Below are 17,048 nucleotides of genomic sequence, written 5' to 3' on the forward strand. Positions count from 1 at the left end.
GAAAAGTCTTCCCCTAAGATCAGGGACAAGGATGTTCACTCATAGCACTTCCATTCATGTTTGTGATGCCTAATATTAAAGGACAACCAAGAAGCTGGTGGAGACATGTTCCTGGGTTGTGAGTCAGTACACTGACCAGGAAGTCTGCCCTTTCTGTTTCCTTGACATCACCCAGTAGCTAGGGACCAAGAGAGAAGGCTGGTTTGCTCTGTATTTCTCCTGGAGTTTGCATGTTCCCATTTTTCTGGTTTTGGACATTAGAATTTGAGGTTCTCTGGTCTTGGACTCTAGGACCACACCCATAGTTTCCTGGGCTCTCATATTTTCTCCTACTCGGACAGGGTTGTACCACTGGCCTCCCTGTTTTTGAGACCTTTAAGTTTGGACTGACCTTTACATGGGCATCCCTGGGTCTTCAACTTACAAATGTCATATTATAGGACTTAACCACAACTATGAGAGCCAGCACACCTGATAAGTCACCTCTCATGTGTATCATCTATTTAGCTAGCTCGCCATCCTACTGGTTCTCTCGCTCTAAAAAACCCCCAAAGTCTTCCTCAAAACAAATGGAATTAGAAAATTAATATAGTATTGTGCTAGAGCTTCTAACCAGGGCAGTTGTGCAAGAAAACAAAATTAGAGGCTTTAAGACCAGAAAGGACAAAGATAACTCTCTCTGTTTACAGGTAGTATTATATCCTTAGGAATCTACTGAACTACTAGAACTAATAAAGAACCTCACCAAGGTTGCAGAATATAAGATGTATTGATATACAAAAGTCAATTGTATTTCTATACACGTGCAATGAATAATTACAATAAACTAAGAAAATAATCCATTTCATAGTAACATCAAGACTAGTAAAATGTTTAGGAAAATATTAACCAAAGAAGTACACAACAAGCATTCCTAAAAACTGTAAAATTGATACCGGACTTAATACAGTCTCTTTCAAAATTTCAAATGGATTCTTTGCAGGAGTTTACAAACTGATCCTAAAATTAATGTGAAAAGTCAGAGTATCCCAAATAGGCATAACAGTCTTCAAAAAGAACAAACTAGGAAGATTCAACTTGCTGACTTCAAACTTACTACACAATTATAGTAATTAAGAAAGTATGATACTGGCATATGGGTGAAGCCATATACATATAGAATAGAATACAGAGTCTTAAATCCCGCACCTTTTTGATGAATTGATTTTGGACATATGTACCAAAATAATTCAATGGGGAAAGAATAAATCTTCAATGACTTGTATGTGGACCAAAGAATATTTGTATGCACAAGAATGAAGTTGGATTTTTACCTCAAATTATGTACAAATACTAACTCAAAATATATTGATCAAAGTCTTAAATGTAAGACCTACAACTTTAAAACTATTAGAAGAAAATGCAGATGTAAATTCAGTCACCTTCAGTGTGAGGGGTTTTTTTTGCTGTATCACCCCAAACAAGTGAAAAAAGAAATTGAACTTCAAAAAAATTAAAAACTTTCCTTCATAGAAAGCAAGTATCAAGAAAGCAAAAGGACAGCCCACAGAAGTGTTTAAAATCACACAGGATAAGACAGCATCTGCAGAACATATGAAGACTTCTCATGACTCAGCAATAAGAAGGCAACCCAGTCTAAAATAGGCAAAAGATTTGAATAAATGTTTCTTCAGAGAAGACACACTAATGGCCATCAAGCACATGAGAAGAGTTTCAACATCAGTAGAAATCAGGGAAGTGCAAACCACAACACAAGATATCACTTTCTACCCTCTGTGAAAGAGGTCAGAACATGTTGGCGAGACTGTGGGTAAATTGGAACTCTTACATACTGCTGGTGGGAATGCAGTGTTCCCAACACACTTGCTTTGCAAATCAGCATGGCAGTTTCTCAAACAGATAAGCTTAGGCTCACTTCTTCTTACAACTCAGTGTGTAAATCCCCAGGTGTATGTTCACGAAAGATAAAAACATGTCTACACAAGCACACTAATGTTTATAGCAGCACCATTTATAATACCTAAAGAATGGAAGTAGCCCAAATGTCTGTCATCTAGGGAATGAACAAATAAGATATGGTATATTCATATGGCAAAATATTATTTGGCTATGAAAGGAATGGAATACTAATACATGGTATAATGTGGATTAACTTTGAAAGCATTTTACATAAAGGAAGCCAGACACAAAAGAACATAGTGTGCGATTCCATTTATGTGAACTCTCCTGGCAGGTGCTGGAGCCTACTGGGAGAGTACTTGTCTAGTATACATGAGTCCCTGGGTTCCATCCTCAGAACTAAAAAGGAAAAAGGAAACCAAAAAAAGGCAAAACTTTCCAGAACAGACAAATCTATAGAGACAGAAGGTAGATTAGTGCTTGGCTACAATTGGGAGTGTCTAGCGGGAAATTAGGAGTAGCTGCTAATTGGTTTGTGGTTTCTTTGGGGTGTGATGAAAAAGGTCTAAAATTGATTGGATAGTGGTCACACATACCAAGAATGACTGAATTACATACTTTACACTGTATGATTGAATTACATACTTTACAGATTGAATGCTATATGAATTGTACTTCCATAAAGCTATTGTATATATTAAAAAAATAGTTTTTGGAACTTGAACTGTCAGAACTTGGTGATAGATGAGATATGAGAAATAAGAACTAGGGAAGAATTAAGAATGACTCCTTAACTTTGACCCTGGGTGAGAAAAGACAGACAGGAGTGTTTGTTTTTGGTTTATTTTATGAAGAGGACCAGCTTTGAGAAGTAAGATTCTGTTAAGTTTTAAGTCCTCTAAAATATTCCAAACAGATACTAGGCAGATGCTTGAAAGGAAGCCTAAGACTCCAAAGAGAGTGGTCTGGAGATAAATGTAGATGCTAGGAAGACTGAGAAGACAGGGTGCAGAACCACAAAATTTTGTGCGTGTGTGTGTGTGTGTGTGTGTGTGTGTGCATGTTAATGTGGCTCAGGATGAGGAGAATGAAGGAGGGGGGCTTCCATAGTAGTAGGCCCTCTGGCGAGTTCTCCAGGAGGAGGGCAGAAGCATCCATGGGCTGCTTTCACCAAAATAGAAGTTACCCAGTACCTCACAAGAGTAGTTTAGCTGATCAGAGAGGGCCAAAGAGGGAACATGGCGTACAAAATTGGAGAGGGTTAGGCAACTGTTTCTATGAATTTTGCTGCAATCAGACTCTCATGAAACTCTACACTGGGATTAGAATTGTTTTCTGTGCTGGGGAGACACTCCACATGAGTGCCATTGGCTTTTTCACCTTTTCTCGGGGCCAGTGCTCTGAGATGAGCCTGCCTGCGGGAGGCTGCTGCTAACTGTAGTCCCAGGGCAGGGCCTGCATGCAGGTTTTACTTGACCAGGGTCCCAGGAACTGTGTATTCTGAGCTTTGTTTTCTGACAGTTTTTGTTTTGTGCTGGTGGTGAGCCCAGGGTTTTGCACATGCTAAGTACATGGTCTATTACTGAACCCCAGCCCAGCTCTGTTGTTATTTTGATTTGGAGAAAACTGAAAGAAGGATTTGATCAATGTGCTTTTCATATTTTAAGTAGGACGGTCTAAAAGACTTTCGGTTGAAATCAGAATAAAGAGAAAAGCCATGCTTTGGTTTCAAATGTAACAAAAGCATTTAACAAGCAAAGACCTGACTACACATAACTTGGTCTTGTGTTGCTCCTAAGACGTTAGTGGAACGCTGTTTGGACCACTGAGACACTAGAAGGTCCTGAGAGAAGTGGAGGCAGAAACGCACGCACGCAAACACACACACCTCAGGTAAATTGGCCCTAGTTCTTATCATTTACCTTTGTGAGTTCTTTTTGCTGGTTTCTTTGCTAATTTAGATGAGAAAACAGCTTTCCAAGATACATGTGTTTTCAAGTAGCAGCCCAGTCTTTCCCTTCTGTGAAGACAGGCTTGGGCATGGATGGCTCCCCGAGTTATAAAGCCTGTTTTCTACTGTGTTTTCAGTAGAGGTTGCGGTTTGAGCATGTGACCAAAGACTGCTCATTTGGGGTGAATCTAAGTAGTGTTTATTTTTTCTTTTACAAGATATGTGTATGTAAATGTGCATACACGTTTTGGTGAGTCACATCTGTAGTCATAGCTGAGTGCAGCTAGCTGAAATTTCCATTATATAGAATAAAGATGATTTATCATAAAACTTTTTTTTAAAGTCCACTGTTTTCTGGCTGTTTGGGTATGAAATTTGAGAATACCTTATTTCTCTAAACTTGAGTGAATTGTCTTGTGTGTGTGCATGCGTGTGTATCCATATTTGTTTAAATATTTGATGTCACTGTTTGGTTATGTTTTGTTGTATATGTAGATGGTATGTTTTGAGGTTTTTATTTTTTATTTTTAGGTTTTTCTTTTTAAAATGTATTTGGTATAGGGTCTTACTACGCAGCTTGGACTGGTAGTGATCCTCCTGTTTTCAGCCTCCCCAGAGCTGTATTAAGGTTTTTTGTTTGTTTATTTTTGTATTTTTTTTTTAGGGAAGGAACTATAGGGTGCTCAGGATCTCACTACTAGATCGGACTCCTAGTGATCTGCCTGTTTACAACCTCCCAAGAGCTGGGATTACAGGCATGTGCCACCATGCCCAGTCTCAGTTGCCGGCTCAGCACACCCTCGGGGGCCGGCACAGCAGGCCTGGGGATTGAACCCCCTACCCCTGCGCCTGCTTGCAGGTACTTTAATCCACTGAGCTATTTGGCCAATCCTATATTGAGGTTTTTAAAAGAGCTTTTCAGTATTCTTTAGAAGTATCCTGAAAGAAGCAACTTAATGTGTTCTACAGCACAGATCCCAAAAGGTCAGAAAAATTATTATGAAAAGCATAGTGTTAGTAGTGTGTATGCTCAAAATCAGGCTAGGCTATTTTTGATCATTGGCTACAGAGGAGACCTGATTTTAGAACCTTGCTTTTTGTTCAACTGTCCCACACCGTAGGATTAGGGTTTACACTAGCTCTAAGCAACTTCCAATTCCTGGAAGGTTTTAGAGTGATTATCTGGGAGGTACCCTGTGAATTTCAACCTGTTATCTTTGCTCCAGGCCAGGGTGCTAAAGGGCACTTTTGATTCCTTGATTGTAAAAAAGCAGAAGAAAGTGGTTGTGGAGAGAACGAGTTTGTTCTGCTGTGCTTGGGACTTATGGCCGCTCGAGAGTGGCCAGCAGCAGGGCTCATCATGAGCAGAGTCGGGCCAGGTCAGTCTGCCTCTTCCTGCGGCCTCAGAGAATCTGACCCCAGAAAGCAGGTGCTACCCACGGCAGCACTGTGGATCTGTAGTGAGAAGCTTGGGTTCCATTTTGTTCCTGCTTGGGGTGGATCTGTGCAAGTTGCTTTGTTGCTCAAAAACATCTTATTTGTCTTGGGTGGGTGCCAGGCCACACATGTGGGTGGCGTGTACTGTGCACTGTGTCGCAAACCTCAGGCCCCAGCCTGAGCATTGTTTTGTCTGTCCAGTGAGATACATGTGTGTGCACAGGCAGGCAGGGAGCTGACAAAGGGGATGTCTGGGAGCTGGGTAGATGGCCTTGGGGTGCATGGCTGAGATGCAGGAATTGATGACATGAAGAAAGAAGAACAGAAAAGGGCAGGTAAGGCGCTCATGGATTTTCTAAACTAGCTCCTTTTGGCTGCTTTTCCAAGACTAGTTGGTGAGCGTTTCATGGGCTCCTTCTGTTGTCTCTGGGTTTTCTTTCCTGGCAGTGACTTTTAGGAGTTGCTAATGAAGTTAGTATAAAGCAGTTTAATGAAAATGTCATTAAGAGTGTAAATAAAAGTATGCATTTTTTTTCTGCCGTCTCCTGTGACAAAAAGCAAAGGTACCTAACTTTCTGAATTGGAAAAACAAGCTAGTGGATGGGCACATGGAGAGTCGGTGATCAGCTGAGTCCAGTTTAATCTGCAGGCTTAATTTAATATAAATTTTACAGCAGAACAGGAAACAGAAACCATGGAAGACACTAACTGTACCTTTGCACTCCCATGTGCTTTACCTGTGCCCTTTTCCTACACACCCTCAGGCACACACACGCATGCGCATGATACACCCCTGCCTGCATTTGCATGAAAAATAGGTGGAAAATCTGTGAAGGGCAAACAAAAGGTACAGTTCAACAAAGTAAGAGATTGAATATAAAATCAAACAAGTCTTAATTTTTTATTTCACTTTCATTTGGATCCGTTTACTAATTCTCTTTGCTGGGCAAAAAACTTTTCAAACATTCTTTGGCCCTGGGAGGGAGTTGTATAACCATAAAACTTGAGAATCCTGGCCCTGGAATAAATGTTCCTTTTAAAACCCCAAGGACAGAAAATTGAATACAGCTGTGCAAAAAAAAAATAGTGGCGTGATGGCTCGGGCAGCTGGCGAGCTGACCAGCTTTCTCAGGGCGCTGGTGCTGAGGTTTCTTGGAGTCTAGAGGCAGGGAGCACTGCTGTTTCTGAAGGTTTCAGCGAGGGTCAAGCTTCCTTCAGCACTGTGTGTTTCTGGGTGTGGTTACCAGCTCACTCTTAAGGGGCAGCTATCCCTCATCTCACTTGTCTTCTACATATTAGTTTCTCCTACAGAGCATTGGGGTTTCTGGGTCATTCTCTAAGATGCCATGACTCCAAAAACTGTACAGTTCCTACTGGCCGGGCTTCAAGCCTGAGCTTTTATCCCAGAGTCTGAGTAGAACTGAAATTTGGAGACTCACATTCCCATCCTTTCAGTCCCTCCACTGTGGAATTTTCCTGAGGATCAGAAGGCTTTCAAGTGTGGTCCTGAGAACCCAGTGTTGCTCCTTGCTTCTCCTCCCCTGGAACGGAAGCCAGAATTTTGCTTCTCGGCTGTTGCCTGGCAGGTCACACTGCTTGGTTTGTAGCTCACGGGAGCCATCGCTGGGGACCCTAACCTCTATCCAGCCTGGCATTAATCACTTTACTCTCTGTCAGATGTGTAATGATGATTCATACTTTTTCCTCTACAAGATTAGATTACTGTAATTTTCATATCCTGGACTGCCCACTAGGGATTTGAATTAATACTTGTTGGTACAGAAAGCAGTATTGTGTTTCTAGGGAGAAAGGACTGCACTTGCCCAGTTGGCCATTGTCAGGAAACATTAGGGAGGCTCTGAGTGCAAGGCAATCCTGCCTTTAGGGCTTACCTTGTCAGTTGGCTTTCTGTCCAGGCCAGTGAGCTGTGCCGCTCTGCATATAAGGTCCCTGGAAAGTGGATTTGCCTAAGTGATGCCAAACATACAGGAACAGAATACGTGGAGCATTTTGCCAGGGTTCCTGTATTGAAATCAGACCCTGCCTAATGAGGGAAGTCTTTTCTAAAGAAGTATTTGGATGGAGGCAAACTAATTCATGCATGTGGAACCATCTACCCAAAGCCAGCAGGGATTATGACCACAGGGTGGGGAGCAGAGGGGAACCCAGAAGGTAGTACAGAGCCTCTTTAAAAACTCTTAAGATTCTGTAGTTTCTCTGTAGCACATATATTATTCATTTTATTTGTTAAAAAAGATATTTATTGAGCACTTACTATATACTGAGTACTGGAGATGAACAACCACCTATGAGACCTACAAAAATCTTGGTCCTCACATATGTAACATTTTGGGGGCACTGGTAGGTGAAAGAAAGAGTAACGACAAGAAGAATTCAATGCTAAGGACTTCAAAATGATTGTGATTATTTGGAAATCTATCTGCTTATTTATCTCCTGACTTCCCTCCAACGCAGTGTGCATCCCACTGAGATCACTGGACATGTTCCAGTAGATCCTCCTGATGCTCATCAATGCTCATGAATCATCCACTTAGTGGCAGGAGCCCAGCGAGTGACCCCAGGGTCTTTGAAGGGAGTATAGATAAGGACTCCAGTGACTTGAGCACTGGAAAACAATGAAGTCCATGCTTCACACAGCTCCCTTATTAAGGTGATTTCTGTATCTTTTTTCCTCTGAGGTCATGCGCTCAGGGAGTGTGTTCCCAACTAGAGCTGCAGATACATGTTAAGACTCAACACGCAGCAGTTGGTGATACAGAATTAGCCATACTGTGGTTCCAGTGCATTACAGGCTTATCAGGCTTTTGTGAAGTGGCCAACAGTGCAGCCATCACTCCTGTTTCTGGAGAAGGGGAAGAGGGAACCCTTGTGGGGATGGAGAGCACTTTCCCTGCACCGCCAACCCGATGCATGGGGCTCTTGGTTTGTGGGGGATGGGAAGGTGTCAGCCGACCATCTTGTCACTTGCTGTTATCTGTGATGCTTCTTGGTCTCCTTGGTAATGGCACCTGCGTGTGCCTCTTAAGAACCTTCCTTGAGGAGTTCCATAGCTGCTTCATGTTTTTCACGCAAGAATAAGCATGGTCCATTTCCTTCTGTATTTGGGACCCTCAAAGCAATGGGTGTGCGGCAGAGCTAAGTAGAAACAGGACTGCTGGCCTCGAGGTCCAAATAAAATCAAATTTGCCTGGGTGAGAATGGTTCTGGTTCCAGGGACTCAGCTTCCTTTATGGTTGGACCAGCATCACATTCCTGGATGCCATGCTTCTTGGTCTCCTTGGTAACGGCACCTGCGTGTGCCACACTTGTGATGCTACGTGTGGTGATGTTAGCAGCTACATGGGTAGGAGAGGAACTCTGAGTCTTCACTGGAGTAAGGAGTCCTCACTCCTTCAGAGCATTGTCTTCAGCTCTTTCCTACCTGGGAATCACTTCTGTGGCTCAGCCCTGTGACAGCTTTCTGTCTGACAGCCGGCAGAACCCCATATTTTTAGATGTATAACAGCCCAGCTAGAGCATGTCACACTTTGTACATATCCGATTACTTGCAAGACTCTGTGCATGGCGTCCAGGAATGTGATGTTGGTCCAGCCATACAGGAAGCTGTGTCCCTGGAATCAGAACCAGGCTCACCCCTGGCAAACTTGATTTTATTTGGACCTCGAGGCCAGCAGTCCTGTTTCTACTTAGCTCTGCCACACACCCATTGCTTGGAGCTGCTGCCTGGACGGCAGAATTGGCTTGCACATTGGTTGTTCAATCCAATGATTTACAAATAACCTTGGAGTACCAAAAAAATCTTCATCTAAAGCCAGTGAAGTTTTTCTTAAGCTTTCAGGAAGAGAGAAGCCATACAGGGAGACTCCATTGATTGGTTGATTGAATGATTGATTGATTGATTGATTGAGATATCTGGGAGAGGGGTGTCTGTTGTTGTTGTTGTTGTTGTGGCTGGCTCAGCCTATTCTGGAGGTGGGGCTGGCATGGCAGTGGTGCTGGGGCTTGAACTGAGGTCCCTGCACGCTTGCCTAAGCTTGCCTAAGCAGGCACTTTAGACCGCTGAGCTATCTCACCGGCCCCTGTTAATTGAAATATTGCTAACTAAAAATATCCGTCTTTTTCATCTTTTTGAAAAATTTACTGACAAAAAGTATGTGACTATGGTGGTGATAGCCGAAATCATAAACTCTTATTGGAGTCAACAGTATAGATGTTAGGAGATATGCAATATGCATGTCCCTGTAGTCTCTCACAGATACCCAAACCCTAAGCTTATTGAGAAAATGAAATGATTCTGCCTGCTCCTGTTATGTGAGAAGTTAGGACAGAATACAGGCCCTGATTGCCTAGCTTTTTTGTCTCCTGGAAATGAGCAGCTTAAAAAAGACTTCCAATGATTGCTCAAGTTCAATTAGAAAGCAGAGCTCTTTAGAAGGCTGAAGCAATTAGACAAAGCTTTGTGTCTTGCTTTCCCTGTACTGACAGCTCTGGCCAGGCCTCTGATGTCATTGTTACTTCAGAATCAGAGGGGGGCAGTGAGGGGAATGTGAGGCTGTTACCCAGACATACTTGAGCCAGCGATACTCATTGGATTTTCTGCTTATAAACCAAAGAGCCAACCCATCAGTGCATTTCCAGAGGGGGATTACACATTGATTAGTCAACCCTAAAAGAAAAACAAAAGGAGAATGTTGTAGTTACATTATATTGGGGAAAAAAGGCACCTAACTGCATGCTCTTTGATCCTAGTTCTCATTCTTCATGTCATAAACATTTATTATACTTCCGTAGTGGCAGAAATGGCTGGTTATCAGGATAAAAGGAGATAGTGGAGTACCTGCCCTTTCCAGGTCAGCAAAGATCTTCAAGAGAAACAAAGTCAGCTGCGACCTGAAAGGTGATTATGACTTTTCTAAGTGAAAAGGAGGAAGGCCTGCTCAGCAGACAGTGCAGCCTGCACGTAGCAACGCGGCCCGTGAGGCTTCTCATGGCTGAGTGCAGATCAACGGTGGGGAGAGGGGTGTGAATTGTTGGGAAGAGCCTGGGGAATTTATCCAACAGACCAGACATTTTTGTCTGTTTGGGTTTTCTTTTGTTTGCTTAATGCCATTATATATATGCTGGTGTCACATACCTCCTAGATTTGTCTAAATATGATGTTGGTGATAAAGCAAGGCATTGCCATTCCTTGTGATGTTCACAACCATTGAGAACAGACTCAGGAGTCAATCACCTCACATCTTGGGCTATGTGACGTCATTTATATGACGTCACATCTTTGATTGTGATTACCAAAGTACGTATTTGTAACTGGGTACCTTTTTTCTCTTACTGATGAGTATCTAAATCCAAGAGGGTGACAGTGCTTCTTTTATGTGGACTTGTGAGTTCCATTCTGCAAATTTAATTTAAAAGTATGCCAAGTGACCCTTCATCAGTGGGGAGTAAGTGCTACCTACCTGGGATAGTAGCCCTTGTCAGGACCACACTGGAGGACCACTGTTGGGAGGGACGAAGCCCAGGTTGGACTGTTTAAAGGCCATTCTGGAAGCAGTGAAGAGGATGGTTGCAGTGGTTGGAGGGAAGTTTTGGAAGCTCCTGTGGTTGTCCTGATTCAAGCCCTGACAGTATCATCAAGGAGTGGAAGTCAAGAGGAAAGCTGGAGTTCAGGCTCCAAGGATTGACCTCAGCTAAGATTTGAATCACAAGATCCAGTGAAGAGTTGACCCTAGTTTCTGGCTTGGGCTGCCAAGTTGCTTCGGTGAAGGTTGTGGTCAGTCAGGGAAACAAGATCAATTTTCGTGGTAAGAGATGGGGTGTGTCCATCATTTGTCTTGAGTTTCATGTTCCTGTGAGGTGTCCTGGTACTCTGAACTCCAGGGAATCACCAACAACATGAATTCTACGTTGGGTGTGGTAGAATTTGATCTAGGAGAAATAGACCAAGAAGATTCTCAAGGTCAGAGTCCTGGGACATCTGTAGACATTTTGGAGAGGGACAAGATAGAAGGGGCAGTGAGGCAGCTGAGATCATGATCAGCAGGACCTGGAGAGGACTAAAGAAAATAGTGTCAAAGGGGGGAGTAGGCCAAGTGTCAAATCCTTCATTGGGAGAATAGTTGCTAGAGTGTAGCAGGAGGTGGAATCAGAGACAAAACTGATGGAGAAGCAAATAGGGATCTGGAGATAGGCAACAAGGCTTGTGAGAGATAAATGGTAATGAAGAGAGACAAGGCAGGCCAGCACTTGGATGTTGAGGTAGGGCTGAAGGAATGTGGGGACACAGGAGCTGGGAAAACCTGGAGCATGTCCTTGAGCTTGTCCTCCCCTTGGCCAAGCACTACAGAGGCCTCCTGTGTGTGTGTGTGTGTGTGTGTGTGTGTGTGTGTGTGTGTGTGTGTGTGTATTGTTGCCTGGCATTCCCATGCTCATCTGTCCTAAAATGAAACACTCATGAAAGTGAGTGTGGGGCCGATGAGATAGTTCAGCAGATTAAATGCCTGCTTTGGCAAGGCAGGGACAAGGGTTGGATCCCTGGTCCTGCATGCAATGCCAGCCATGCCCCCAGGGCACGCTGAACCAGCAGTTGAATCCAAGCATGGTGGCACACACCTGTAATCCCAGCACTGGGGAGGCTGAAAGCAGGAGGATCACTACGAGTCTGAGCTGCATAGTGAGACCCTGTACCAAGTACTGAAAGAAAAAAGAAAAAAAGTGGATGTGGTTTTCTGTTTACATCTAGGTTTTATGGTAATGAGTATTTTCAACCTGCCCATACTGCTGCATGGAAGGCTAGATTAATAGTTTTTTAAATTTTAAATAGAATCCCTTTAAGACTATAAAATTCTACAGTTCAAACACTTGTTTTCCTTTATATTTATAGTAGTGTTAAAATCTGAAATAGCCACGTCTTCTTCCTTTTCAAGGAGTTTTTGGCTATTTCTCAAATGTAAATCATGTTTTGGATATTCATTGTCTTGGGCATTGGATTGAATTTCTGGAAAGTAGGTGTCCAATCTCTTCTCTGTTGAATACCCCCTCAATATTTTGGTATTCTCTGGAAAGACCTATTTAACTTCTATTAGTCATCTTCCTATTTCTATAATGTAAATACATTTGAGGCAGTTGACTCATAAAGAGAAGGGACTCATGGTTCTGAAAGGTCCAGTCCAAGTTCAAGTGGTTTCATCCTTTGAGCTTCTGGCAAAGACAGCACATCATGGCAGGAGAGTATGGCATGGAGACCCACATATACCATGACCAGAGGGGGAAAAAACAAAGTAGGACAGGCCAAGATTGCACAATCCTCTTTGAGGCTATGTCCCCAATAACCTAAAGACGTCCCATAAGGTTCCATGTCCTAATGGTTGGGAAACTTCTAATAAAACTGCTGTGAGGCCCAAAACTTTAACACATGGACCACTGTAGGACATTAGTCATCCTGACTTTCGTACCTGCTATGAAAACAAATTTAACTGGAAATGCGTACTTTTTACATTTCATTCTGTATCAGATATTTTACTTTCGCTCAGTGACTTTCATTCAGGTAGAACATTTAAAGTTCTTAAGATGACAATGACAATAGGTAAACCATAGTTACAGTAAATATTTTATTTACAAATGGATGGTATTTTGAGGTTTCATTTGAACTATGTTTGTCTTAGGGGTGAGAATGGTTGAGAAAAATTTTTGTTTGTTTTGCAGTACTGTGAATTGAATCCAGTGTCTTTATGGTGATCTATATTCTCAGCCTTTTTTGTATCTTATTTTTCAGATAAGGTCTTACTAAATTGCTTAGGCTGGTCTTGAACTAGTGATACTCCTGCCTCAGCCTCCCAGATCCAACTTCCCAACCTTGCATTCTGGGAATACAAGCATGTACCACTAGACTTGGCTGAACTTTTTGGTTAAAATTTTAACTTATAGATAACAATAGATTCAAATGCAATTTTAAGAAATAATACAGGAAGATCACATGTGCCTGTACCTGTTTTTCCCCACTTGTCACATTTTGCAAAATAGAAGATTGACATTAACCCAGTCAGTGCAATAGTAACACAGGATCCCGTGTATTTCCCCATTATAGCTAACCTGACCTCATCCCTAACCTCGGTTTCCACTGGCTAGTCTGTTTCTACAATGTTACCATGTGGAGAATGTTCTTTTGGTAGAATCATGCAGCAGCCAACATTCTGGCATTGGCTTTCTTTACTTAGTGACAGAAAGGTCATTACGTGTATCAATAGTTTCTTCTTTTCTACTGTTGAGTATCATTTGAGTAATGTTTCATGGTATGGCTATGGATATACCACAGTGAAGACTAGATTTTTGTATTGGCCTATGGATGTGCAATTGCTCTACCAATATTAGTTGAAAGGCACAAAAATCATTTGAGCATGTTTCTGGTTTCCTTTTTCTACATTATGACATCTAGACCATTATGTACATTAAGGGTCTGGCCCTTCATCGGTGCCACGCTGTCTTGATTGCCGTAGGTATGGAATAGGCCTTAACATGAGGTGGACTGATTCCTCTCTATTCCTTCTTAAGGTTGTTTTAGGTATTTAGGGTCAATACCTTTACATATCAACTTTACTATAAGCTTATTTTTATCTGCTGAAAATCCTTACAAAGCTGGGGTAAGAATTGCATTAAGCACAGAGAGCAATTTGGGGAGAATTGATATCTTTATTACATTGACTGTGCTAATCCACAAACATAGTATGTATGCCTGTACCTGTTCAGTGAAAACTTAACTAAGAAGAATAGTACAATACTAGTATTGAATGCTAGTAGTATTGAATGAGAGTAAATCATTCACATATGCATGTGTATTTATTGTTGGAATCATTTTAGAATTTTTAAATAAGTATTTTATAATCTCAGCACATAGACCTTATATATGTTTAGCTGAGTTTATATCTCCATATTTCTGCAGAATGATTCTAAATTATGTTGTTTTTAAATTTTGGATTCCACATGTTCATTATTAGTATATAATAGGTGACATAGCAAAATGAATGTAATTTATCCTAGAAACATATAATAAACAATTTCTAGATTAGGGCACAGATTAAAATACATAGAAAAGGGGGCTGGGGAGATGGCTCAGTAGAATAAGCACTTGCCTGGCAAGTGCAGGGTCCTGAGTTCAATCCCCGGTACCGCAAAAATAAAATAAAATACATAGAAAGGTATATAATGAAAAGTTACTAAAAAGAATAGTACAATATGCCATAATACTAGTATTAAATGCTAGTAGTATTCAATGATAGTAAATGATAAGTAGTTACTCATCAGATGTCTTGGCAATGTGTAAATCTAGTTCTGATTTCTAATTTTAGTTCATGGTATATGATTTTTATCTCATGTCATTTTGTGGGAAGAAGTGAGTGTGGAAAGAGTTTTATGAATCAGGTGGAAAGCAAAAATTATTTAGCAAAGTGTTTCAGCGTTTTGCCCAAGTAGAATTAACTGGGATTCAAATAATTAAAGGCCAAGAGTATACAAAAGAAGTGATTAAGGAGGGGGCTGGTGAGACGGCTCAGTGGTCTAAAGCACCTACTTAGAACAAGCTTAGCAAAGCACAGGGATCATGCATGGTTCAATGGCTGAGCTGGCCACACACACACACACACACACACACACACACACACAAATAAATAAAAAATTAAAAAAAAAAAGTGATTAAGGAGAATGATCCTATTAGCCTGCAGTACATATTAGACCGGGAAAATTAGGTTGCTGCAGAGAAGCAGCGCACAGCAGCCGGATAGGCGTCCAAGAGTCAGATGTGTTTATTTTGTGGCTATGAATCTTTTCTTAGGAAAACTGCATTATGGTGGTAGCAGTGATTCATTTTCTTCCTCCCGTCTTTTCCAAGATAGTCAAGTTCAACGTTCATTTTTATCTATTTTTACCCTGCTTTGCTGTAGCGTTTGAAAGAACTTACATGAATACATTCATGAGAAAGAAATTTTAAAATGAAAGAAAGCCAAGTTGATCAAAGGGAAGATGAGATGGGCCAGGACTGGGATTACGACACAGATACCATGCTTGGGAGTTTTGTTTGTTTGTCATATTGAAGTGGGTTTAAAAAAAATTGTCTTGGGCAAATTGTTCTTAACCCTTGTATTAAATAGGCATAAAGCCAATGTCTAATCATCGTGGCTGTTCAGTATCTATCACCATTTTATTAATAATAGCATAGTAGTGGTGCATACTCGTGGGGTGCAGTGTCATGTTTCTCTCCACCTACGTGTTGTGGGATGATCAAATCAGGATACTCCTGAGCTATCACCTCAAACGCTTGTCCTCTGTGGTCAGAACACTCAGAATCCTGTCTCCTGAGCTAATTTGAAATGCATGAATTTAGCAGTGTCATCTTTTCAGCTGGCCACAGGATGGTGGCAGAAGAGTGGGCATTATCTTGCATGTTTAGTTAGTGGCAAGAATTCTGAACCTGCTTTGTGAGGATTCTCCTGCTGCCTGCTTCAGCTGTGATCCAGGAGCAGTGACCCTTGGAGGCTCTGCACAGAGTATGCAGCAGTGTGTGTTCCAGCACAGGCCATGATGAGGCTTGAGGCTTATGCTAAAGTTCACGCAGGCAGTTCAGACAGTGTTATTCTTGGTAACAATGGGGATGTCTACCGTTATAAGTGCTTTTGTAAATGGAGGGGTTTGTCATATTTAATTTTAATGTTTAAATAATGTAAAGGGCCCTTTAAGAAGGGCTGGCCCATAACTGTACAAGGTCGTGAAGGCTTTTTTGGTTTTTTTAAGTGAAATGAATGACCTGAAAGCCATAGAAAGATGGATCTTAGAGGTCTTTCTTTATCCTCACCAGTTCAGAGCTCTTGGGTTTGGTTTTAAGATATTGTTGTACTATTTTGGAGAGAACTTCCAGCACAGTTGTTTATTCTGATGGTTAATTGTCTTACAGTTATTGAATATGGTTAAGAAATCCATAAGCATCTACACAATTCTAAACCTGTCTAGAGACATGTGCTATTACAGCACACTGCTTGGTAGACGTACTACATACAGATATCTAATGTTCGTCTTTGGGGTGTTCAGATTCCCAGCTTTATAAATGATGGTATGTTCTCTCTTTTCATCTAAAAGCTAGAGTTAGAGATTCTGTTGCCCACCCAATTCTGTTTTTTTGTAACCTGCTCAGGAGACTGCTGTTGTATGTTGAGTTTCTCTATAAAATCAACTGAAAGACAATTTGGACAATTGATTGCATTCAAAGTGGCTGCTGGTCAGACCTGTTGCAACAGCTGATGGGCTCCTCTGAGCTCCAGGAGCTATTTCTGGTAGATTAGCTGGTATCAAGGCTCTGGAGTTCAGGCCATAAAAGGCTGGTCGTATTTGGAGTTGCCACATTGCCTCTGACCCGTCCCTGGCTGAAGCGTCCTCGGGTTTCAGTGGATTTACCAGGAATGGATGGCCCCGCCAGCACCAGCCTGAGGAAGCCTAGCCTCGAGGACTCCAGAGGACTCATAGCCTTGAAGAGAAGACTCTGTTTGTTACTGTCTTGGCACTCTTTTTTCCGAGAAACTTTTGGGATGTAGCCTTTACCTGTTTCCCAAATCTGGCCTCTTGGAAAGTACCGTTCTATATTTATCTTATTCTGAATCATCACTTGTGATAAATGCAGTTGTTCCTGTTTGCATTGTGATGTCGGATTTTTTTTTTTTTTATAGTGTGCTGCTTGGGCTAACATTGGATATTTTAC

At 41.7% G+C, this 17,048-nt stretch overlaps 1 protein-coding gene across 5 annotated transcripts in view; it reads left to right on the forward strand.

Moving 5' to 3' along the window:
* The first annotated feature begins 3,770 nt into the window (after positions 1 to 3,770).
* Positions 3,771 to 17,048, forward strand: part of Svil (supervillin) — a 171,241-nt gene continuing 157,963 nt past the window's right edge. For 2 of the 5 annotated variants that reach the window (XM_023701802.1, XM_023701806.1), the window contains exon 1: positions 5,383 to 5,622. In XM_023701802.1, coding sequence (XP_023557570.1) covers positions 5,595 to 5,622 — 28 coding nt within the window. In that variant the 5' untranslated portion in view covers positions 5,383 to 5,594. Of the gene's footprint in view, positions 3,793 to 5,378; positions 5,623 to 17,048 lie in introns of those variants that run through there. The other 3 variants (XM_023701808.1, XM_023701811.1, XM_023701812.1) reach the window with 3 other exon arrangements.

Source organism: Octodon degus, unplaced genomic scaffold (genome assembly GCF_000260255.1).
Source record: "Octodon degus isolate 3935 unplaced genomic scaffold, OctDeg1.0 scaffold00141, whole genome shotgun sequence".
In the NCBI taxonomy this organism is placed as follows: domain Eukaryota; kingdom Metazoa; phylum Chordata; class Mammalia; order Rodentia; family Octodontidae; genus Octodon; species Octodon degus.